The 26,627-nt window shown below is 42.7% G+C and overlaps 1 protein-coding gene across 2 annotated transcripts in view; it reads left to right on the forward strand.

Moving 5' to 3' along the window:
• Positions 1-26,627, forward strand: part of cica (capicua transcriptional repressor a) — a 39,093-nt gene continuing 12,466 nt past the window's right edge. The window contains exons 1-10 of one of the 2 annotated variants that reach the window (XM_058618568.1): positions 1-223; positions 5,138-8,825; positions 9,011-9,287; positions 18,432-18,563; positions 19,743-19,896; positions 23,123-23,222; positions 23,327-23,509; positions 23,719-23,845; positions 24,373-24,545; positions 26,364-26,496. In XM_058618568.1, coding sequence (XP_058474551.1) covers positions 5,352-8,825; positions 9,011-9,287; positions 18,432-18,563; positions 19,743-19,896; positions 23,123-23,222; positions 23,327-23,509; positions 23,719-23,845; positions 24,373-24,545; positions 26,364-26,496 — 4,753 coding nt within the window. In that variant the 5' untranslated portion in view covers positions 1-223; positions 5,138-5,351. The remainder of the gene's footprint in view (positions 224-5,137; positions 8,826-9,010; positions 9,288-18,431; positions 18,564-19,742; positions 19,897-23,122; positions 23,223-23,326; positions 23,510-23,718; positions 23,846-24,372; positions 24,546-26,363; positions 26,497-26,627) is intronic. The other variant, XM_058618567.1, reaches the window with a different exon arrangement.

Consider the following 26,627-nt stretch of genomic DNA (forward strand, 5'->3'; position numbering starts at 1 on the left):
CAAGGCTTTCGGGGGCTTCATTCACCATTTTGCGACTGTAGAGTAGAATATATAGGGCAGTAGTTTTTTCCCCTCTCCTCCGTTTTTAAGTTGGAGAAACATGAACGGCGTACGCTGGAAGTGTTGAAGCAGCAGCAGGCCCTATTTGACCCGGCGGACTCGGCGGAGGAGCGAACACACCCGGTACTGCTGCTGCTGCTGCTGCTACTGAACCAAAGCTCCGGTGAGTACCATAAAGCTGCCCGCAAATCTTCCTCCCTCCCGCAGCACTGCAGTCCGTGTCTCTCGGCTTGTTGTGCTTGTTTTGTGCCGTCAAAGCTAACGTAGTTTACGGTGTTAGCAGTTGTTGTTAGCCCCCGGGAGCGTTATTTTCTCCTCCGCGGAGGGAGCGGGGAGCGGGTTGGGTGTCATCTGCGTAAAAAAAAAAGAAAAGAGAAAAAAACAAGGGAGCGGTGCGGCGAGACATAGTGAGCGTGAAACTTTTCCACTAGAAATAAATTGAACGCCATAACTACTGCTGGACTTCCTATGACAACTGTTATTGTGGAAAAAAAACTCTCCCCTCACTCCTCCTCCTCTTCTTCTCCTTCTTTCACTTCTTTTTTTCAATCAACGTGGCTGTGTGAATTTAAGGCCTTCTCTTAAAACCTCCTCATGGCACTTTTATTTTAATGTATAACGACACAAAACAGCGACGAGGCTCAGCTCAAAGTTGACTGTCACTTTCTGATGGGCCCAAACAAGCCACTGTTGTGTGTGTGTGTGTGTGTGAGAGAGTGAGTGTGGATTGACAAAGTTAACGCGTTTATCTTATTGGGGGGGTTATTTCACCCTGTCATGCGCCACAGGAAGGGTATATGTGTGGTATTACCGTGGTATTACGGATCAGTGTGGCCGTTAAACCGGTTATTTCCCGGTGACACACACGTAAACACAGACTCAGAGGCCTGGTGTGTGTATTTGAGGCCTGGTCAGTGCACGCCACGGCCTGCTGCTCCTGCTGCTGCTGTGTTGTGTAGTAAAGTGGTAGTAATCGCGGTACTACGAGGGCTTGACACTCACACGGTACTAGCACAGGTGACGACATTACCTCCCGTAGTTTGCATTTCGTGCTTTGGACCTTGTCTAGATAAAGTTAACAGCTGTTATCAACTCTGGATTATGATTATGTCACTTCATGTGTGGTGTAATTATACTCTGGTGTGTATGATAATAACGCTCTGTGCTGATCTGCTAATGACAAGGCTGTAACATGTTTGGGGGGCACAACAAAGGGGATCTAGGGGCCATCTCTATGTTACACTACTACACTACTATATTTTCATTTAAAAATAGCACATTAGGATAAAAACGATCTGCTTCCAGATGAGCGTTTCAGGCCTAATCTGCATTCATATCAAGTGGAAACCAGCAGCAATGTCACCCACAGGGATCTGAACACTTTTGAAGCCTTTAGGTTTTGTGATTTGTCCTGCAAGGAGAGGCATACTGGGGCCTTGTGGTCACACACGTTGGCTCACAGCAAGGAGGTTGCTGTTTCATGTCCTGGTCCGGGCCTTTCTGTGTGTAGTTTGCATGTTGTGCTCTCCGGTTTCTCCAGTTTCCTCCCACAAGGTCACTCTTAATTGAGTGAATACTTTTATGTTAGCCCTATGATGGACTGGCGTCCTGTCCAGTGTGTACCCCTCCTTTCACCAGAAGCCCCACGACCCTCATGTGGAGGATAAAGTGGTAGACAACGGAGGGATGCAGAGGCATCACCTGCACTCAGGCTTCTATTGGACAGTATCTGCTGTCAGTCACACTGCTCAGATGTGCTGTAATTCATTTTCATTTGTCCTCTAAATGGGAACATAATTTACATAATTGACTGCATGTGCTATTGAAGAACAAGTAATTGAGACCATTAACTCCTCAAGAAAATGTTTAATTATGTTATAAATCAAGTGTTGACTTCTTTGTGCAACCATGGGAGTCACCCCCTGGTGGTTCTACAATATAATTTTACTTCCTATTTGGTTTCAAGAGGAACCTAGAAAACCACAACCTTTTTTACAATGATTTATAATCCATAACACATCTAAAAACAAATATCACATGACAATTCTAGTACAGTTATGATTCTTTCCTTTGCAGTTGTCAGCTTAGTTTCAGACCAGTAACAACAACAAGAGGTGGAACTGTGTTACTGGATAGGTAGTTAATGTGGGTAACTGTGTCATTAGTCGCATTGTTTTTGGTGCTCTTAAACACCAAGATAGTGTGAATGGCAGGCAGAATCTATCAGTGGTGATACTCAATGCACTGTTAAGTGTCATTGCCTCCCACCTGTTATTGTAGAAATATTTTTTTCTTGCACTGCTCTACAATATGTTTAGTGCTTAAAGGTCCAAGGTCACTGTGATAAAAAATTATTTTGCAGTAGTAAGACAGCAATAAGGACACAGGTACATTATCTCAGAGCCATTGTTGTGTTATTACGATGAGATAGTAATAAACAATACCTGGTGGGGCTGCAACTATTTTTCGATTGTTAATCGTCAACTATTTTGATAATCAATTGTTCGTTGTTTTTTTAATAATTAAATCAGGCTGTCTGATTTTTCAGCTTCTTACGTGTAAATATTTTCTAGTTTCTCTGCTCCATTTGACAAAGAGATCGTTACAAATTTTGGTTTGTGGGCACCTGAGAACATCATCAACATTTTTCAACATATTCTGACATTTTATGGACCAAACAAATACTCAATTAATTGAGAAAATAATCGCCAGATGAATTGATTATGAAATTAACTAGTAAATAATTTTCACTCAATAGTCTTGGATGTGAAAAACTAGGTGGCTGTGTCTAGATGCTGTTGGCAAAGAGAAAAAGATTGTGAAATCAAGACTTACGGGGGAATCAATACAAACAAGGATGGTGTCTTTTTTTAGACCACTACACTCTCATTTTTACCATCATAATGACATTTAACAAAGACTTGACTAAAAACCATCAAGTAATTCACTTCAAACTTAATATAATGAGTTGCTGCTCAAGTTGTTGTTGTGGTTGATAAAATGATTCAAATGGGACTTAAACCTAGTAAATTTATCACGTATAGTAAAGTATGCAACTACTAAGGCAGGGATTCACTTTTTTGTCACCCATGTTTTATATCAGCCTGGTGCTACACCACAGCCACGATTTACTGTGTATGCATGTCATTGTAAACTCAAGGAGGTCAAAACACTTCTGTAGTTGAAATATGACTGAACTCATTACTTATGTACCTGCTGAGAGCTGTGCTTTGATCAGTGAACATGAAACGTGGGCCACTATAGCTCCCATACAGGCTTTCCTGATCCATATTTCACAGTGGTGAGTGTGAGTTTGTCTTTAAGCTGTTATCATTGGGCTCATGACTCTGACACCAGCTGTTGTACACAGTGCACTACTGAGTAAACACACGTAACATACCTCTTTTGTGACCAAGTAAGGCCGACTGCCAAATTATTTTATGGTGGCTGCTTCTATGGCTGTCTGGGCTAAAAAGGGATTTACAGGACACTGTGATGACACTGATCGACTATCTTCATGTAGATGTTGTTGCTGCATGTGTCTGTATGGCATTGAGACACACAACACTCATCTCTGAAATGGATTTCTTTCGTGCTGATATGATGTGGCAGATATTTAAAAAGAGCTGAATGAATGGAAGCTTTCTTCACGGACCAAACAGGAAGTAAAAGAGAAAAGAGACAGACAAAAGAGAAAGAGACTGGTGTGAGGATGAATGTAGAAATGGGGATGGACAGCCAGACATGTGCATCAGCAGACAGCCACTGACAAGTAAGTAGACATGCCGTTGATAGACATCCATCCTGAAGAGTTTGACAGGGAATGCTCCAGTTGCAGTAAGATTTTCAACAGGAATGTCAGAGCATGTAGGGGATGTGTCGATTCTCCCTCCTCTACACTTGTTGTTAACATCTCTCTGGTGCTTGTAGCCCTGTGGAGACTCATGTATTGGAAGAAATGAGGCTGAGCACACAGCAGCCAAGACCCGAGGCAAGTCCCAATGTGTATGAGCCACACAGTAAACAAACTAGTTAAATTACAACAGTCCGCCGCTCATCAAGTCCGAAAAAACTCAGTCTGTTTGAGTTTCTAAACTCAAAGGCAGAACCGTGAATGAGTATGGAATAGGAAATATTCTGAATGACCCAGAGGGAAACTGAATGACTCTGGTGTGGAATAACAATTGTCCAGAAACAACTCTGCTTTTCAGGATGACTGCAGCAGAAAAGGAGAATCGAGGAAGGAGATACGAGAAAAGGAGAGACGAGAGGTAGAAATCAATATGAAAGAGAAGAGCGGAGAGGACGCTGCCAGGCAGAGGAGAAGCGTGAACGTGTAATACTAGCAATGAGAGAGAGAGAAGGAGAGGGAGGAATAAAGTAACGGGAAGTTAGGTAATGGTCTTCCACAGGAAATGGAGTTTGTAGGGGCGGATTGACTCTGCTTTGAAATACATAGATAAAGGTCGCGACAGAGAGAGCAAGAGAGAGCGAGAAAGGGAGGGTTACACTATGTGAGTGAAGAAGGAATTCCCCCGCCTCTACTGCCCCAGCCTAGGAGTAGCGTATTTGTGTGTGTGTGTGTGTGAGTAAGAGAGAGAGGGAGGGAGGGAGAGTGAAGTGCATGCAGAAAGGCTTGCCTGGGCAAATTGCAAAGTGCTCCTCACTATTTCCATACAGTGTTGATAGGCTGCGTTGTGTTTACCCTACAATAAAGACCTCTGTTTTCATTATGTACCTGGTATGGATGCAGGCCTTGTGAAATGTGAGTAGAGCCTGTTATGTAATGAATTATAGTGTAATGAATTTGTTAATGAGTCATATTTACTACTCCGGTATGATGGTGCATCATTTAGCGGGGTCGTCTCTTGAAATACGTCTCTTGAAATTAACGGTGGTCTGTTTCTTAGCGCAAGATCCCTCTGTGCTTTGCTTCTATTTCAGATTTCTTTGTGAATGTTAATCACTTTTCCCTCTCAAAGTCCTGCAGTTTGTAGCCACCTGAGGAGACTTGTAGCATGTTTGTGTGTGATTTCCTTGCGAGTAACCCACACACCCTGTTCCCCCTTTCTTTCAGAGTCTCTGGAATAAAGTGGACAAGTGCCGAAGTCGCTCGCGACAAAGACAAGACAGGATGAGAGAGAGGGGCCTTGGCAGAGGATAATCAAAAGAGAGGAAAAGGAGGGGGAGGAAGAAAAAACTGAGCAGAGCAAAGAGAGGATCGCCAAGGAGAATCTTTGAAATAAATAAATAAAACGACTTGTTTGGGCAAACGCAGGCTAGATGAAAAGATGAAGCCGATTAAAAAGCAGGGAAGATGCTCTCCTCCCTCGACCCGGGCCAAAGGAGGGAAGCGTCGTGGAGCAGGTGATGCCCCAGAAGGAGGTGAGAAGAGAGACTCTGATGAGAGCAGAGACAGAAGCAGATCCCCACAAAATACAACTCCATCCTCTTTTTCTCCTAATTCACACTCAGAGTCCTACCAGGTCGACCCAATCAGAGGACGGGATGCTGCAGAGAGGGAGGGTCTCCACAGAGAGCGGCTGTTAGAGACAACAGCCTCGCTTGTGATGGATTCTGAGAAATTGTTGACACCCTTAGATGATCGATCAGGGAGGTCCGCTGTGAGTGTTGGCAGCCACAGTGACAGCAGTGGTAGCAGCTGCAGTAACAGTAGTACACCAAGTGCCAACAACAGCCCAAACCCCGCCTCCAGCCGCAAAACGGCCACCTTCAAGGCCCGTGTTCCCAAGAAGAAGTACACCTCTGAACACTGCTTGTCTACTTCTGCTGGAAACCATAGCAACTCTGCCTGCAGCACACCCCCTCCTCTTACTTTGAGCGCTGGGGTTTTCAACCACGGGTCAAACAGCTTAGTTGGTTACATTGGCAACTCGCAACATGATGGCGGTGGTCAGAGTAGAACCCTGATGGATGACTTCCACAGCAGAACAACTGGCAGAGAGGAGACTCATAACAGCTCCCCAGGACCCCCCACTCTGTCACTGGGAGTGGAGAGAGAGAGATCTGCAGGAGGTGAGGGAGTGAGAGAAGAGAGAGTGTCCCCTCCTCTGCCCCGCTGTTCCTCAACAGACACTGCCAGCGAGCACTCAGCAGACCTGGAGGTGGCCGGTGACACACATGCCATCACACAGATGTCTGCGCATGCACCATCCAGTCTCCCTGATGCTCTGTCAGACGCCTTGGCTAAAGGGCTGAAAAATCAACGCGTCCTTGCCCGCCAACTCAGGAGAAGAGGTGATGAAGAAGGAGGTGAAAGGAGGAATGAAGGGGGGATTTCAGGCTTGGTATTCCGAGCTGGGGTTGTCCGTAAGGTTAGCGGTGAATTTGGAAGCCTGGAGGTGCAACTGAACGGAGAGAAGATGCTGTGTCGCTATCCATATCGACACAATAGCCCACCAGGAGTGGTGGACATTATCCTTGATGCCCCGCCACCTGGTGTGCATCCTATACCTATTGGCACCCATGCCTGCGTACCTTTTGGCAATGAGGAAGGCTGTGAAGGTCAGTGGCAGTTGTACCGAGAAGGTGTTGTGACCCAGGTAGACACACACCCTGCAGTGGCCAACCGTTACCGTGTCCTGCTGTCTGAGGAAAGACCACTCTCTGTGGACGAGGAAGAAGATGGCAGAGGGACAGTCGGCGGTACCCAGGCAGTGTGGGTCTCCCGACAAACACTCCGCCTTCTGGTGCCACCATGGGACCTGGGTCTGCCATCTGGAGGAGGACGAGAGGTGGAGGAGAGAGTCAGAGAAAAAGAAAGGGAGCGGGAGGACAGGGAGGAGGTGGATGTGGAGCAGGAAGTGTGTCGTTTGAGCCGAGGGATGACCCCAGGAGTGGGGCCAGTGTTGGGGAGAGGGATGCCTTACCCAGGCATGGTCCCCGTTTCATCCACATCAGCTCACAGTATTACCTCCCCTGTAACTCCTGTATCAGTCCTCAGCCTGGTACCTGGCCGGGAGTGGGAAATTGAGAAAGATTTGGAGAGGGAGCGAGACCTCCACAGAAAACAGGAAAGAGAGAGGGAACGAGAGCGAGAAAGGGAGAACAGTATAAAACAACAGCATCACCAACAGCAGCAGCAGCATCACCCTTACATGCCACTTACTCCTGAAGAAGACATGGAGGTGTCACACTTCAACATGGTCCCAATGGGGGCACTCATACCTGGGGCCAAACCAGTCGCAGTTCCTCAACACCGCCACATTGTTTCTAAGCCCCCGCCTGGCTACCTCAATCCCCACCTGTCTGTAGTGCGGGGTATCGGGATTCCCTCTACCCAGCTGGCCTTGAACCCCCATCCCCCTCCTTCCCCTGTGCTGTTAGGGCTTGACCCAGCAACTGCAGCAGCTGCAGCAGCTGGTGTTGTCATCACGACCCCCCAGCTCCCGCCTCTCCCTCCCATGTCCTCCTCCAATACATCCTCCTCCAGAGCTGAGAAGGCATCAGGAGGAGGTTCTAACAATGGAGGAGCAGGTGGTGGGGGATCCGGATCAGGTTCGACCTCCTCTTCCTCCTCACGTTCCCGCACCCCACTGACAGCAGCCCAGCAAAAGTACAAGAAGGGAGATGTGGTTTGCACGCCAACAGGTATTCGCAAGAAGTTCAATGGTAAGCAGTGGAGGAGACTTTGCTCACGGGAGGGCTGTTCTAAAGAGTCTCAGCGCCGAGGATACTGTTCCAGACACCTGTCAATGAGGACCAAGGAGATGGAAGCCAGTGGAGGAAGTCGGGATCGAGGTGGAGCCAGCAGCACAGGGACTCTAACGCCGTCTGACCTCCGACTGAGTGGCGGAAGAGCGAGTTCAGATTTTGACTGGGATGAGACTTCACGGGAAAGCAGCGAGGCCAGCAGTCGGGGAGGAGACTCACGCCCCCGCCTAGTTCTTCCATCTTTGCTCCCCCATGACCTCTCTCGTTTTGACTTTGACGAGTGTGAGGCAGCCACCATGCTGGTTTCCCTGGGAGGCTCCCGCTCAGTCACACCTTCATACTCCCCCATCTCAAACCAGTCACCCTTTTCCCCTACACCATCGCCCTCACCTTCTCCGCACTTTACCTTCCGCCCTGCCAATTTCAGCCCCATAAATCCTCCCTCACTTACTCCACGTCGCCATCGCCAGCTTAGCGGCACAAAGATGGGTACACCAGGTGCTGAGCGAGAGCGCCACCTTTCAGGGATTGTCCCCACTTTTCAGACCAACCTCACTTTTACAGTCCCCATGAGCCCCAGCAAGAGAAAGCTCGACACACACCCACCACCTCCACTGCCTACAGTCCAGGACTACCAAACCAAACCTGAGCAACAACAGCTAGTGGGTGTAGCTGGAGGTGTGGTGGGAGAACCGCCCCTGGGCCACAGCCCTGCTGCCTTCAGAGTCCTGTCCCCCCAGAGTCAGCCAACTACTCCCTCCTCACTGTCCTTCCCACGATCCCGTAGTGCCACCAGCAGGCCACCATCCTCTGCTGCCTCTACACCTCCACCCATGTTGGTCTCTCCCACTCCTCCCTCCCCACTGCCTCAGGAACCCTCACCACGCCGCATTGTTCCCCTCCGTGATTCCCCAGTCATTGTCCGCAACCCAGATGTTCCCTTGGCCAAGTTCTCTGATGGCCCATTAGGGAGGAGAGAGAGAAGCAGGTCGAGGGAACACAGCCAGCCTCAGCACGCAGCTCCACCAGGCCTGCAGGCTCCCGTCCCCATTAACGGGGCAACCACACTCGTCCTGGTCACCTCCAGCTCGGTACGAAACTCACCATTACTTTGTTTTGTTGACATGTTGTAAAGCTTAATATTTCACACTGTACTTTTTGATGTTGTCAGAATGTAAGGATATTTATTTGTAAGAAATACATTTCTTTTGCTGACATTAATATGCTAATTTGCTGTTTGATAATAGCTTGTGTAATGTGTAACATCTCCTCGCAGTCCCTGACTCCAGCCACAGTGGGCCACCCTTCCCTGTCCAGCCCCTCCACCCTAGGTTCCATGGCCACCTCATCTGGCTTAGTCCTTTCCTCCTCTGGTTCTGGAGGCAGAGAGAGGGAGAGGAAACCTGAGGGACCCCAGGACACCTCTGGGGGAGCGCTGCCACAGCCGGTCGCCTGTCACCCCACACCCACCGCCCTGCTGCCGCTCATACTGCCAGCTGAGTCGGCTCACCCTGCTCCACGCAAGCAAATCATCATGGGTCGCCCAGGAACTGGTGAGGAAGCACGGGGAGAGGGAGTGGGAGATCATTGTGTCACTGTGGCATTGACCTTTGTTCCTGTCAGACACAAAGTCTGTTATAGGCAGAGCACATCTCACTGTCACTATCTCACTCAGGTTACAGGAGAGTCATCACAATTTTGCTGCTTGATTTTTTGATTTGATTTTATTTGAAAGGGACCATGTGAAATTAAAAACATAAATATCACCATTTGATGCATTACACCAGAGTTAGCCTTGGGCTAGGTTACATCTGCAGTCCCTACCTAAAGATAAATACAGACTCATGTTCGTTTTGCTGTTGTTTGTTTCAAGCTTAAGAAAAGTTACTGCATTCAGATTTTGCCATGGTCCATGCTTGCATCACTGTTACACTCTTTCATCCCTCTCTTGTCTAATCAGCGCGAGGCTCGTTGTCGCAGACTCCTCCCCCTTTTTTAAACACCGTAGCTGTTGTTCTGTCGCTTTTCATCTCATTAGACAGCTGCAACTCAGTGTCAGATTTCACTACTGCCCCCTCACTGCTCATCTTCGTCACTCAGGTCTCAGCCCACGTGTTTTCAAAATCAGGCATTGGGGTTCATTTACACTTTAATAATAAGAAGAATAAGAATCTTTCTTGAAAGTGTCTTTCAAGACATTCAAGGAATGCTTCACATAATAAGCAATTAAGACAAGGTAAAACAGGTAATACATTACAGAATAGTAACATAAAAACTATAAAGGGGCATTAAAAAAATAAAAGTGAACCCACTGCATTTATGCAGGATTAATGGGAGGGTGTTCTAAAACTTTCTAGTCCTAAGTACAAAGCAAATGTGTGAGAAATGGTATGTTCTTTTTGCCAGTAGCACTCAGCAAACAATTGCAACGTTTCTCTTAAACACAACCTCTGTGGACAGAAGTCAAAAACCAATTGCACTCATGCAAATTATCCTGACTGAAAAAGAAACTGCCACAGCTAAACAAGCAGCAGATCACATTGTTGGCAGTTTATCAGCATTCACGGGGTAATTTTTGCCCCTGTGAAGCTACAGTCGACTTCAGAGCCTGCATGTATATGTTTAAATTCCTCCTGGTTATCATTGACTCCCATAATCACAAGCTGTGCTGTAAATGTCAGACGAAGCACACGGTTGCTTTATGGAGGACAAAAGTGGTGATGCTGCCTTTAACAGCAATTTCGTGCACCTGTTTTTAAAGCATCTCTTCAGGCAAAAGAAAATCTGTTGTGAAAACAATTTGTCGGCTTTGTGTGTGCACAGTGTCTGGTGTAAGAAACCCGGCCACTGAGACTTAGAGGTGTTTGGGTTCATCGTATACTGTGTGCTTGTTTCCATGCCAACCTTGCGATATTACTTATGGCATAACTCAGAAATGATGCTTGTTTGAATGTATGAATAAGGAAGGTTTCCTCTTTCTAAATCAGAAAACTGAAAGTGGAATGAACGGCCGTGAAGCTGTGTTAGTGCAGAGGGATTATGGTAATTCAAACATCAGTTTCCTATAGTACAACAGGATATTGTACATATTAGACGTATATATAATGTATCAAAATAATAATCATACACGTGTTTGTCATTTAATTTAATGTAAGGGACACATTTATACAACATGAGAAGAAGAACTTTGCATTTTCAATTCTAATCTGGGCCTTTAATCATCATCAATACGTAATAATCAATTTGCTGGTGATTTTTTAACTTTCTAAAAATGGTAACGAAAAGTGTGAAAATCAAAAAAAAAAGGCCTGCTGCTCACTGTGAGTAATCTGTGACTCAGTGTGTGTGTGTGTGTGTGTGTGTAGTTCCTGAGTGTGTGAGTGTGTGCATGCAGCAGGGTGTCACTGTTATTTTTGTAAATGTGTGTACGAGTGTGTGTGTGTGTGTGTGTACTTGTATTTGTGACCTTGTTACCTTTTCAGCCAGTAATCCTCATGGAGACCAAAAACCTGGTCCCAGTGAGGCAGAAACTCATTTTTGACTAACCAGTTAAGTTTAGGGATAAGATTATAATTGAGGTTATGGTTAAGGTTAGGGGTAGGAATGAACTAGTTATGGCTAAGATTCGGAATAATACTTTGAGTAGGCTGTTCAAATGAATGGCAGTCAACACAGTGTGTGTGTGTGTGTGTGTGTGTGTGTGTGTGTGTGCGTGTGTGCGTACCTGGTATTCCTTGTGTTGTAGGGACCTAAATCTGTTTACACGGTCACATTATGGGGACAGAAATAAAGTCCCCGTAATGTAAGTTCTAACATTTTAAAGTGAAAACATTTCTTATAAAGTTAGGCTGAGGTGAGGATGCGGGTTATGGTTAAGGTCAGGGTTAGGATTAGGCCAGTTATAGTTAAGGTGAGAGAAAGTCTCCAGGAAATGAATGTACGTATAAATCTAAATGAAATGTCCTCTGAAGTCATGGAAACCAGCGTGTGTGTGTGTGAGAGAGAGAGAGAGAGATCATATGTGATATAGCGACAGAGATAGAAACAAAAAAAAAGAAGGCGTTATTGAAACTTTAGATGAGTGGGAGTTCTGACATGTCCAGACGTGTAAAGAGGAGCGAGTTGGAGTGCAGAGTGCACACACGCACACACACACATGCACACTTCCAGACAATCAACAGCCTCAGACAGGGCATCGAGTGCACGTCCAGGATGATGTGAACATGTTTCATCACTCTCAGCAGTAAAAGGAGTAATCGTATCGCCTGTGTGTGTTGTCATGGATACACCGTTTCCAGCAGTGGATTTAGTGCAGTAAAGTGCTGAGGCCTGAGCTTATTACCGACGCATGCCTTTTTATTTCTCCCTCGCCTCCCTTGCTAACAACCACCTGCACCTGCGTAGCATTTCCTCTGCCATATACATTTTAAAAAACACCCAGAGCCTCAGCGGGGTCCGGAAACAAACACAGGGCGAAGGCAGTGTGTGAGTGTGTGTGTGTCTGTGTGTGGAGGCCTCATGGCTGAGATAAATATAGTCCAGCTCAAGTGCAGCTGCGTTAGCATCAGAAAATTCATTACTGCTGTCGTTTTGGAAAGATAAGAGCTTACATGTCCCGTATTTGAATGCAGCTAATGCACTTTAATATTGCTTTCTCAAAACACAGGAGGAATTATTGAGAGCCATGTTTCTCAAACTATGGTAAGCGTACCACAAGTGGGATGCAAGATTCCTCTGGTGTTACTTGGAGGAAAATCTGAAATACTATTCTACTGTATATACCAGGGTATGTGATCGGTGTGGAGCTGAGGAATTTGTGCATAGAAAATAAAACTATGAACAAAAAAATTATAAATTAAATAATTACAGTCACTGTATCTCTCGCTCCATCGTAATCTAATTTCATTATACCAGTGTATGAAGTATATGTGAGGAAGAGGATGATGATGAGACAGCAAATTATCTTTTTGGGAATAAATTTGCTAAATTTGTGTTACTTCAAAGCTCAATAATTTCTCAGTTGTACTTGGTATAAACAGTTTGAGAAGCACTGATTTAGAGAAACATCCAGTGCTATTAATGCACAGTGTTATATATATCAGTGAATATCTACAGAATTTCCCCAAGTCGAAGTGTCAAAACAGATGTTCACACAATCAGGTTTTTTCTTTATCACTGCAAATCATCACTTACAGCACTTTGTGTAAAACCAGTAGAGACACATGCACGTCTTCCTGTGTGTGACATTTTTCACAACCCACCACTGTGTGTGTGTGTGTGTGTGTGTGTGTTCTTCACGGGAATTTCATGTCTCACCTCTTCAGGAAGTCACTTTGAACACACTCCAGTCACTTAATTATTTAACACCTCAAAGGATGAGGCTGGGGCCAGATTTTTATTTGTCACTGTTGGTGAATCCCATTAAAAAAATCCCAAAACAAAGATGTAGAGTACATCATTGATGTACTTTAGTACATCAACCTATTTTTAACTTCCCTCAGTTCGTGGTGGCACACAATAGAATTTACACACATAAATGTTAAAATGTATGTGTATATGTTTTATTTGAACCACGTGCATCAAGTGAAGTTGTAATTAATTTACTGAATAGCTCCTGGAATATCAATTCAAAACAACATTACTGTAGGTGTTAAACATATGACTGTAAATTACTCTATGTCAAGCACAAATTTGCTCTTGTCACATTTGTTGTTGTGCTTTGTGTCGTGATAATTTGTAATCTTTAAAAAATGGTTCCCCATACAGAAAGGTTGGGAAACACTGCTATTAATAGGTGCTTTCCAAAGTGTGTGTCACAATCCACTGGTGGACAACAGTTGTATTGCATGTAAGGGCTAAAAAATTCACATATTGATGGTTTTATTTGAAAAGCTTCTCGGTTATGGCCAAAATGGTAGTCACTATTACTTCAATCAATATTGTGATTGTTTGAGCAACAATTTTTCAGCAAATTGTTTATGATCCATCTCTGGTAACAGTAACAAAACACCTTTATTGTGTTGTCTGGTATCTGTTTAAATAAATGTTATGCTACATTTAAGTTTAAGTTTGAGAAACTCTGTTGTAGATCTGCGATAGCTGTTAATACAGAGCTATTTATCACAGATTTCCACAAAAAAATGTAGCTTTAACTTTCAGGCACATTTCAGGTGTCAGTTTTTAGCAAAGTACCTGAATAGAATTTGACGCCTGATGCTACAGTGAGGCTTTTGGGGTGTTTCAGAAGGATTGTTGCTCTGTTTTTGTCAATCTCTGGATAAATATATCAAACAAGTCTATTCCAGAAAAAATAAAATAAAACTACATCACCAGACTCTCACCTGCTACCGGTTTATTTTGAATGATTTGCTCTTAATTTAACTCCCTTCATGTGTGACAGCGACTGAGTGGGGTGGTTAAGCAGCTCAGACGGTAATTAGGTCGTGTTTGAGCACAACAGTGGGTGGGAACAGTGAAGAGTGTTGACTTTGCACTTTCAGTGGGACACATTCTGTCTCTCATGTCTCTTCACTGTTATAATAATACACCACAGGGTTAAAACACACTTCCTGTTTCGCTACTGTCACATTTAGTCACCAAAGTTTCATTGGCTGCATTTTTCTTTTGCTTTAGTCTTTTAGTTGTATTATTTTTTGGTCTTACATACATTTTTTATTGAATAATGTGTGGATACACATGTAAGAAATCTCAAACTATGTGTGAGGTAATTAAGAATCGCCTAATTTTTCAAATGTCAATACATTTACACAATTTAATTCATTATGGAATAAATAATCACACTGTTAATTGTTTTATATGTGTAAATACAAAACAATACATTGAATTCCTTCATACTAAAACTAAATTTGAATTGAGAAATAAGACCATGACTGTATACAAAGTGTTTGTTAATAATACATGTCATCAGTACTATTCCCGTCCGCGTGTGACCACGTCCACAACGCAAATGCCTGCCTGGTGTGTAAAAGATGTGTACAATCCTCACTTCCTCAGCTGAATTTCCTCATGCACACAGCAGCACAAAGTGAGCAAAGGTCACAGTGCAGTGATAATAGTCATGTGACACCAGAATCATCATTTAAAAAAAGAGTAAACTACTCAGCGTGTGTAACTAACCAGCAAACCAGCAACGACTGTGGTGCATCTCCATTTTAAATGAGCCGTAGATGGCGAACGATTGACTATATATAGACCATGTTAATACTTTATTATAAAATTATCCATGGAAACAGAAACTGGACAGCAGCTTGGCGGGTTCTGTTTATTTCCACTGGGCTACAACACTTATATATGTCCTGTATATGAAATAGTGCAGTCATGAAACTGTTTAAACTGCTGTTGAAGCTCGAATCTTAAGTATTATAATAATTATACCACAACTAGAAACAGAAGGGAAGCACCACAAAACCATCAAGAACTTCACTGTAGTAAAATGAAACAACAGTAATATCTGGACTTTTTAAATGAATACATTATTGACCAGAAATGTTATTAAAAGCTTCAATCATAATATAAATAAAGTAAACTGAGTGGGAACTAGACTTCTGCTTCTCCTATAGACTCAAGTTTTCAGCATCGGGAAAATACGACCCATGAGGCTTATCAATCACAGTGCAGATTAGACAAAGAGACGGTGCCTCCTATTGGCTGTTCTACTAAGCAGCTGCGCTCATACATTCCGTTTGAAATGCAGCCATTTTGTGATGTTTTAGCAAGAAAAGCCCACGTGTTACATATTAACAAATCCGTTAGATTTAAACTATTGTCAAATAAATTCACACATTGTTGCTAAAGTCTTTAAGCTCCATACGACTCCCTCTGTGTTTCTCAGTATAGCGAGTGTATGATTTTGTGATGTCCTGCAGTGCACACAGGAAGTGATTTGTGTATTTTTTTTTGTCAAGACAGACAAAGGAAACAGCAACATTGCGCTAGTAAAGCGAGACGTCTGAAAACAGGTTGAAAACAGTGTGATTGAAAATACAACAAAGCGCCCAAGAAAAAGTTTCAAATGGGAATTCTACAGTTTGACTGGATAAACAGTTCTTGACCCACCCCTGTGCTGCTGGTGTATACACCTCAGTCGGGTGTTGTCGTACTGCTTGACAGAGCCGGTTTTCAGATGAAAGACGCAGCATACAAATAATGTAACAGCTTTAACAGCGGCTCTTTTCAGGCTGAATGGAACTCAGCCATCATTAATTTGATTATTTAAACTTGTGATTTTCCTTCTGTAAACCAGCTCAACTACTATGTATAAAACATGTGTGTCTGTCTGTCTGTGTTAATCTGGTGGGAGGAGCTTAGGACAGAGAGCCTCCATCCCAAAATGTTAGTGTCAATGAGACTCAGTCAGCTAGGTTTTTTTTGTCAATCCTGACGACTGATATTACTGTAGGTCGTTCCTGTTGCAGCTATATTTTTTTTGTCATAAGGTCTTAAAGAAATGAGTCGCTGATGCTGAATGAGATGTTGACGTACAAGTTATTTTTAGAGTTGTTCTGAGGTGAACCTGAGCCAACGATGACTAAAGTCACTGGGATTCACTCAACAACACTGATGTGTGTGTGTGAGGTTTCATGTCATTTCATTTGATTGTGGTTGAGTCATTTCTATCTTGACCAACATGAGAGACGGGTTGATCGACACTGCTGCATGAGAGACAACGTCACCGTGTTTGTTGATTTTACACATCATTTAGACTCATATAATGTAACTATATACTCACCAGTACGAGGATTGAGATTACATGCTCTCTGTGGTCTCGCTTTAGGTTTTTTTTTTTACCTCTGCCATGGAGGTTCTGTTTTTGGCCGCAGTTGTCTCTGAGCAGCAACTCTCAAAAAGAAATAACTGATTTGGATGAAACTTTCTGGGGGAAATTATTCGATTTTGAATTAGATCCATGGAATTAGATTTGTGTCAATATTTTCAAACAACACCTTTCACGAAGCAAGCAACACTTGCAAATAAAATCCTAATATTAATAATAATAATAATAATAATAATAATAATAATAGTGATAATTATTGTATATTATTTGTTTGAAAATACACTTTTTGTTTGCAATGATCTGAAATTCGCTCCAAACTTGTTCATTGCGCTCTCTGGGTGATTCTGACCATTAGGAAGCTGCTTGCTGATTGGCTACTGAGTTTTGGAGCGACAATTTTGAATGATTAAATCAATATTTTTTGTTTGCTTAAAGTGTTTCCTTGCTTCTAATCAAACCTTGCTGGATAGGGGATTGTTTTTACTCTGAGGGAAACTAAGTGGCCTTGTTGGAGGTTTGTGCTCTCTGAATGCTTTCTATAGTTTTGACAAAGTTCCCAGTTCAGAGTCAGAGTCAGTTTCTGGACAGGTTCCCTCAACACATTGCACACAACATGACCCCCTGAAGTACAATTATCCTGAGGGATAATTTCCCTGTGTGTGTGTATTTGTTGGAGAGCTGGGGTCAGAAAAGGTGACAGAATACATAAATTATCCATACTGAGTGATCTCATCACACGCAGCTTGTGCAGGTCTAATAGCTCTCAATTGGTCCTCAGATATGAAATAGGATCACAAAAAACTGCATTCGGAGGTGCTTTGAGGACACGTGTCCACATTCCTGAGCTGCATGAGCAGTCTGTCCTCAGTATGAATTAGAAACCCATACCAGTTTCTGAGTTGTTTTTTTTACACTAATCAGTGCTCATAATTTACTTTGTATATAGCCACCAACAAAATAGTTGCCATATGATTTATTTTTTCTGATGGTAAAAATATTCATAACATCTAAGTGCATTTGAGTAAAGGTTGGGAGAAGCCAGATCAGATCACAGATCATAGGAGATGTATCTACGATGTATTTTGAAGCAGAACTGTACAGGATTTTTTTTTACCCTAATTTAACAGCTTTGGAGTCATTGCGATAGTTAAATGGGTAGTTGCAGGCAGATTGGGGCTGGCTCCACTTCCCATACTGTCTGGTAGCGGAAAACGACCCGGAGTTCTCAGAACCAGGAAGTCTCACAAAGTCTCAGGTATTACGAGAAATGCAAATTGCTTCACGGCACTACACCCAAACACACACACATCCTAGCCAGGTACCGGCTATGAGATCACAGAATTATTTAGACGTTAATCATTGCAGAAAAAGAAGCAGGGAAAACAGTTGGTCAGGGGAAATTACTGTCTGACCAAGCAGTGGGCCACACATGAGTAAACATCGGACTGTTTTAAATGGCAAGAATTGAAAAACACAGAAAAATGGATGCTGGATTGTGTTCGTCAGCTCCATTGAAAACAAATGCACACGATCAAGAGAGGAGAAGTGAGACATTGAATGGATGGATGTTTACAGTGGTCTCATAGTAAACTGTAGAGGGAGCTCCATAGAGAAAAAGGCAGAAAAAACGACCAGACTTGCAAAGTTCCACTTCAATGCCAGATGTGAACAGTCATACTTCACTCTGTCCACATACGATCAGATCACTGAAGAGGAAAAGTTAATATCAGATCTTAACAAGGCGTAGTCTGTCAGTGTAGTGTTCATGCTTTGGTTACTCACACATGATTTCACCACAGTCCATGATACTGAGATGGATCAACATGATGACATTTCACTTTTTCTCTCTCTCTTTCACTCTCTTTCTGTCTTTCTCTCTCCCTCTGCCTTCATTTTCCCACAGTTTGGACCAACGTGGAGCCTCGGTCAGTGCCAGTGTTCCCTTGGCATTCACTCGTCCCTTTCCTGGAACCCAGCCAATCAGGAGCGGCTGCCCAGCCTGCTGATGGCCAGCAGCTTGTCAGTCAGAACAAAGGTAATGAAAATGACCCCATACCTTTAACTCTGGACATGACTCTAACTTTTTGTCTTGCAGGCAAACGCAAAATACTGTCCTCTTTGCTCATCTTCTACAAACTGTATATAAAACTATTTCCTACACTCAGATATACATACTTTGTAATTTCTTACGGCTGCCAGAACACTTTGTGTACAAATGTTGTTTGGGCAAACCAACAACCAAGTCAGTGTTTGCCAAAACAGTTGAGACTGAACTGCGAATCAGCACAGTTGGTGTTCACACTAAATATAGTTCCAGTAACATTGTTGATGACACTGTTTGTGGACGCGAGTGCTAAACTGTATTCATAGATAAAGTTTAACTAGTGTGAACAGACAGTAATCTGAAAGCACATTTGAGAGATTTACAGATAACTTATTTTAGGACTTTCAGTGACGTTTATTTGTTTTTATGGATTGTTGGCTTAAAATTACTGATTAACCGGCTGAGTCACTACGGTGTTTCATCCAGAGTCATGTCACATGATCATCTGTTTTAGGATTTATGAGCATAAGAGATAAAACAATCTTTATTTAATTAGTTTTGTTTTTGTTTTGTTTGTTATTCTAAGCAAAGCTTGTCAGTTTTATGCTTGACGCAAACACATTTTGAGACATAACATGATTTCTATGAATGTTTTAGTTCATAAGTGTCTGTTTAACTGTTTATCATTTATAATGGAAATCAATTTCCATTTGTCTGACATTTATTTATCATTATAAATATCAACTGATTTGAAAATATTGTATTTTGATATTGTTTTTGGCCCTAATTTTAAGCAATTTTCCATTTGAGTTAATAATGTTAAACCTTGTATAAGTTAAAAGACTGATGCTAATTTGTGTAATTAGGAAACCTGCAACAAATAAAAACAAACTAAAAAATAGCAAACATATGTCAACTGAATCCTGTCCTTCTGACATTTAATTACCAAATGCTTGTATAAAGAAATAACTTTTTTCTTTATACAGTATTTGATGGGGCATTAAATGTTCTTCCTCTTCTTACATATAAATGTATTCAGAGTTAATCACACCTCCCACAGGCAGCTGAATGCAGCGTAGTCAGTCGTTTACACACACATGATGCATCTGTTACTTTATTTCTTAAAGCTTTTTTTATCTAAATGACTGTTTGTTTGTTTGTTTTTTTTAGAGCCTCGTTGTGGCGTTGCTCTGGTGAGCGAAGGCCGCAGCGGTCCACAGGACCTAGAGAGGGGATCGCCTTCATGTCCTCCCTCGACTAATGACAATCCTTCTACAGACAGAGGTGGCGCTGACAGCGAGACGGAGAGTGACACAGATGACCCGTAAGTGAAGAGAGCTATTTTTTTTACCTCATTTTTTGAGCTAAACATTTTGGGAATGTGAGATTTATTTCTCCTGCAAACTTCATTTTGGTATGCGGAAGACATCATTTCTTCCTCTTTGCGCTGTCAATGTCTAGCTGTGGCTGCAGATGGAAATTTTAATAAAATGTGAAAAGATTGAATTCATATTGAGGTGCAGTGTGACACTGCAGCACATTGACCACAGACCAAATCTCCACACAGGCACAGGAAACAGAAATATTTCAGGTCTTGTTGACAAGACCTGAAATATTCATTATTTCATTATCTTCCTCTTGTTCACATTCACTCCCTGTCCACTTTATTAGGTATATATGCCAGTACCTGGTGGGGCCAAAAGTATTCGGATGCCTGACCTTTACACCAACAGGGACTGTAATGACAACTGCTTATACAGTACTTAAATATGGAGTTGGTTTCTATGTGAATTTGTGTCCATTCATTCTGTAGAGCATTGATGAGGTCAGATACTGATGTTGGATGAGAAGATCGGGCTCACAATCTCTGTTACAGTTCATCCCAAAGGTGCTTGATGGGGTTGAGGTCAGGGCTCTGTGTGGGCCAGTAGAGTTCTTCCAAACTCATAGTCAAGCCATGTCTTTATAGTTCTTGCTTTGTGTGCTGGGACACAGTCATGTTGGAATAGAAAAGGCCCTTGGAATAGAAAAGTTGGAAGCATAGCATTGTCCAAAATGTCTTGGTGTTCTGAAGTGTTAAGATTTTCCTTTATTTGAGATAAGGATGTTACCTAAAGCTTGATTGAAACACCTGAATTCAATATTTTACAGGTGGCCAAATAGTTTATGTTATGTGTCACAGAAGACCAGGATATTTTCTTTTTTTTAAAAACTATTTCTGTAAACTCTAAAGATGGTTATGAGTGCTTAATACTTTTTTTTGGCAAAGAAACCTCTGAAAAGCCTCTAGACTGTATTCTATTTGCATAAATATGGAGAATCCACAAAACAAAGTTTTGTGCTTAACTGTCTGTGACTTGTGTTGGTGCCACTTTTAAAAAGCTGTAAAGTCATACCGAGCACTCTCTTCCTACACTGTGTTTGTTTCCTCTCTGTGACTCTGGGTATGACACAGTAGAAAGCAGATAGTAACTGTAGAATCTATTTGGCGCAGTTTGTTGCTGTGTTTTAAATCATCAGCTTTAAAAACTCCCAAGGACACTACACTAATATCCACTGCTGCCAACAAAGGATTCAAAAGAAGAGAATAAGTTTTTCTACCAGCTGTGTGTGTCTGAGTGTTGAGCAGTCTGTGCTGGTTCATTCCACTCAGTCTCGGGTTGTGTCTGTGCGTCTGGCTCAATTGTTGCTCTTTCAGAGTGACTCAGACGGGCTGCGAGGCTGTCTGGCTTGTAGTGTGGTTTTGAATGTTTCAGGGTCACCGTGCTGCTGCTGCTTACAAAGGCTGCTGGAATAAATGCAGTCAGTCAGCAGTCTCTTAATGTTGCACTGGTCACAGCTGTTATCTGCCTGTGCCCACGTCTACGTGCAGAGACTGAAGGATTTTAAAAAAACAATATTTGCTTATTATCTCCATCAACTCATTGGTGCACTTGTGGAACACTAGTACCCCCTCTTATCAGGCAATTCTTTGTCTACCTTTCTTTTTGCTTCCTTTTTGGTTACACACATCTGACTTTACCTCATAAAAACTCATCTTTTAAACAGAAACAAAAGTCTGAATGTTCTCTCTCTGAACGGAAGAAGCCTCTTGGATGAGAAAAACTTTTTGAGTCCAGTTGCTACTGACTCAATGTGTTTTGAATGACTCTGCGTTCTACAGTATGACAATGAGTGTTTAGATCTTGTGCTGCACGCAGGAAGTTATTTGTTTTATGTTCAGACAGACGGCTTCAACAGCAGATTTGAGCTTGTTTGGTTGGAGTATGACTGAAAACACAAAGAAGCGTCCATGAAAAATTAACGCAGTTGTTTAGCAGCTGTAATGGGATAAACATGACTTGCCCCTCACCTGCCCCTGCACTGCTGGTGTATAAAATGCTTTTACAGTCCGTTCTGATAGTATTTTTTGACAGAGCTTTTTTTCAGATGAAGGAGGCAAATACAATACAATACAAATTATGCTACATTGTTTATTGTTCTTGAAGACCAAACAGAGGCAGAATAACGACAAAAACCAAACAAAGTTACACACTGGAGCTTAAAATCTGGAAATAGTGACTTTATACTTACAATAATCTAATAATTATTCCCAGATGATAACGATCTTAAGGTACTTCAAAAATTAAAGGGTCAGACTTTGGGCGACGGTGCCTCAGTGGTAGAGCAGGACATCTTTCAACCAAAAAGTTGAGGATTTGATCTTTGGCTCTGCTCGTCCAAATGTCAGTGTGTGTCTGGGCAAGACACATAACCTCAATTTGCTCCTGACGACTGATCCAGAAGTGAGTGAATGGGCATGATGCTTTATGAATGTGCTTGAGTGAATGGGTGAATGGTTAAACTGTGATGTAAAGCAGCACTGAGTGAGCGAGAGGCGCTATTTAAATACAGAACATTCGCTTAGTGTCAGAGGGTGTTTTTGTCCCGATTCTTTTGAAGGGACCCTGAGAGATCGACACAGGAGAGAGAGGTGAAAGAGCCTTTACTCAAAAAAATAGGTATACAAGAATAATCCAAGGTATAAAGGGTCAGACTGAGGCACAAGGTCCACAGAACACAGTCAGGACAAAAATCAGGTCACAGGCAGAGAAGTGGGACCTGGAACATTAGGACATATTGTACACAGGTAATCTGTCAGGAGAGTAAGTAGAAAACACACAGTATGTTTACGCAAGGGAGCAAGTGAGGGAACAGGTGAGCAGGGGATTGGGGCGGAGCTTCAGGTCAGGTGACTCTTCATCTTCTTTGTGGTCAAAAAACAGAATCATGAGACCAATCATGAGTTTATTTAAGATGACAAACTATTGTGACCCACATTTACAACATCAATCATGAGAAGAGCAAATGTGTGTTTATATCGTTTGTACAAAAGCTGACTCTTTCTGATTCTTACAAATGAGAAGCACCACTGTGGTCAAAATTCCTCTGCGAGTCAAAGCCTTGTTTCTTTCCTCAGAAAGGAATCTCCCTCCATTTTCCATCTCTTGTGGATTCTCAGTTTCACTCTCTCGCTCTCTCTCTGTTTGCACTCTGTTGTGTGAGTGCAGTTTCTCCCCGGGTGTGGCAAATGAAGCAGCGCCCTCCACTGGCCCCATCAAGAGACGCACACAGTCCCTCAGTGCCCTGCCCAAGGACGGAGACAGGAAGGTCAGTCCACCGCGCAGACAGGCCGTCATTAAGAGGAAAATGCTAAATAATACACAAAACAGAGCGAAAGTATAACATTTATTTCTCTTCCAAACGCCAACCAGAGGGAAAAGGACCACATTCGCCGCCCCATGAATGCCTTCATGATCTTCAGTAAACGTCATCGTGCCCTGGTGCACCAGCGACATCCCAACCAGGACAACCGCACAGTCAGCAAGATCCTCGGGGAGTGGTGGTACGCGCTGGGGCCCAACGAGAAGCAGCAGTACCACGATCTGGCCTTCCAGGTAGAGACACACTTCTTTAGCGGTTTTTATTTCATTCCTACACTTGCTACTATTGCTTTGTCAGGGTTTTACTTCTCTGTAGTGAACAGTTTAATTTAACAGCAGCAGTAGTTGCAGGTGCAACACAGAGCTGAAGCAGGTCAAACTGAATAAACAGAAAATAGAAATGACCTTGTGTGCTCCTCCTCCTCCTCCTCCTCCTCCTGCAGGTGAAGGAGGCCCACTTCAGAGCCCATCCAGACTGGAAGTGGTGCAATAAAGACCGCAGGAAGTCGCTGTCAGAGGGTCGTGGGACCCCAAAGGACCAGCGTGAGAGGAGCATGTCTGAGAGCATTGGTACGTTTGAGATAATTAGCCTTCATTAGCCTTTCCGAACAAATGTACTAAAAGTATCTCAGAGGCAAAACCTATATCAGGCTTGTACAGATGTGATTTCAAAGAAAAGAGCAATAATAAAAACTTTTAAAGAGGATATATGTGAAACTCTGGCCTCTTCAAAATATTACACAGTATTGACCTCCTCCCCAGACACAGGATTCTTTTTGCGATTATTTTTACTTCCTGGTTGGGCTCACCTGGTAAACTGCATATGTTCTTTGTTTATATAGTGGCTATTAGTGCAACAGGACAAAAACACAAGCTTTTTTTTGAGCGTATGGTCCATAATTTGAAATTATGTATATACTGGCGCTACCATTGTTTTCTTGATCTCTGATATAGTCATTTTACGACTCAATAAAGTATAGTTCTTACATTACGTATTGTAGAATCTGTAGCAGCCATTTTATTGATGCCTTTTTGTTTTACAGGTGTTTTTTGCAGTGTTTTTTTAATCTCTGAATTTTTTCTCCTTTCTTCTGCAGATCCCCTGACAGAGTCCCAGACGGTGGAGGAGAAGGAGGGAGGCCCGGGCTGGCCGGGGGGTTCTGAGCGTCGTGGGGGACAGTTTGCGGGGCATCTATCACGTCCCAGAGCCTATTCCCAGAGTGCTGTACACACCCTCGAGCAGAGGCAGAGGGAGAGAGACTTGGAAAAGGTATGAGGTTGTTAATCTGTAGCTACGAGGCAGTAAACAGACTCAAGAGATTACAAGAATTTGGAGGAGGCTCCTCGCTAACTTGTGGTTTAACAAAAAGTGAGATCTGTCAGAAAAACAGCCTCATGTATCAGTTTAATTCCATCAATGTGTATTAGCTCAGGATCACCATGACCTCACAGTTAGAAAGTTACGTTGTGCTTTCATTTTAGGATTTCTGAAAGTGCAGCCAAGGGGAAAAAAAATGCAGACATTAGAAGCAACAGGCTGAAGTAATTCTTAGAAATAATAATACAAGACTCAGTGTTTGCGAGTATACGAGTCTCTATGCCCCTGGGTCGATGTGAGTCTACACAGCTGACGCCTGTCCTTCACACTGCAGAGCGTTTTTGGTTGAACTTCACAGCTGAGAGCATTGAGTGTTCAAAAAACATTTCAAATGGACTCACTTGGTTCTTTGTGTGAGGCCTAGATTGTTGCTGTGAAAACACATTGGAACCTCTGGGGGAGCTCAGCCTCAAACTTCAAAGGTTTCACTTTCTACTTCTGCAGAGCCTTTGAAGGATTGAAACTGAGGTGTTTGCTGCTATGTTCCTAATCACAAAGGAGGAGGTCGGCATGTGAGCTCTTTTGTTTGAAGGCATTCGTCAGATGCCGCCGGCAAAGCTGTGTACGTAGAGTAGGAATGCTTTGATAATAGCTGTGTTACTTCCGTCTGATGTGTTGTCCCTCAGTAGTTTTACTTTTCAGTTTTGCGTTGATAATCCGTGTTCGAAACAAAGTGTTTTCCCTGCATCAGCTCCCAGGATATATTTCTGAAAATATCAAAGCTTTGGTCTGTAATAGATCTGAATGATTTGGTGATTTGTGGTTTAATCCAGGTTCAGTATTCTCTGTGGAACATGATGGAGCATTAGATATTGCAAAAAATGCTTCCAACATGAATTAAAAAAAAATTGGCATAGAACAGACATTGATTAAAAACAGAACAATTATCAAAAGTTGTGATTGATTTTAAAAAGGTAATATTACAAAATAAGATGGGTCCATAAATAATCTCTGATATTGCAATAGATAGATGAAAGTCATTGACAAAGACTAAAAATTCCCGTCTCGTATTTGTTGTCTTATTATCTTATTGCCCTCACAATACTGTAATAAACACACCTTGTCTGCTGTTTCTACTGTTTCGTGTCTATAGTTCTGCCACAGGTGACTGCTAGTCTTTTGGGGCAGAACCACACTATGAGGACAGGTTTGGAGTTTGTCAAAGGCTTTATCCATACAACTCCATTTTTGCTTACAAACTTATAATATATGCTCAGGATGTCCTCCATTTTATTTAGAAAATCCAGCATTTTAGTCTGCACAGGCAATTAGTTACTGTGATGATCCATAACATATAAAAAAGATACAAAGCAAATGTTTTATCAATGATTGCATTTATAAAAACAAATCTTCCTACTCCTAATTTGTGGTGTATCTAAATGTATCATCTTAAGAGATTTCTTGAATGTGTCTTGAAGCTGCTCCTTTAAGGTCAACATGCTTCATGTGATCTACCAGGATGCTGGTAGATCCTGCAGAAATGATTTACCAGATTTACCTGCTCCCGTCAGCTCAACACAATGTGAGCCCTGCATTACTTTCACTAGCGCTCATGCTCTGGGTAGTTTATATCTGAAAACATTTTGAAATTTAAACAACTAGTGTGGAAGTGAAGCCTGCTTTTGCTAGCTTTCCCACACTCACAGACTCCAGCTTTAATTGTGATCATATATAAAAAAAATGTTAATCTGCTTTTTTCCACCCCATCAGGAGGAGGGGGCAAATTTGTTTCGCAGCCGGGCCCCGCCCCAGTCTCTGTACCAGGGTGGGGCCAGTGAGGACATGACCAGTGATGAAGAGCACATGGTCATCTGCGAAGAAGAGGGGGACGATGATGTCATGGGTGAGTTTGATGCTCCGCAAAGGGTTTTACTGGTCAAAAAGACTTTCTCATGACTACTGAGCGACCACTTCCTACAAAGTAAGGACACTCAGCCTTCCCCAGTCAGAGTGAGAGTGTTAACGAAACACCTG

The sequence above is a fragment of the Solea solea genome, chromosome 20 (genome assembly GCF_958295425.1).
Source record: "Solea solea chromosome 20, fSolSol10.1, whole genome shotgun sequence".
In the NCBI taxonomy this organism is placed as follows: domain Eukaryota; kingdom Metazoa; phylum Chordata; class Actinopteri; order Pleuronectiformes; family Soleidae; genus Solea; species Solea solea.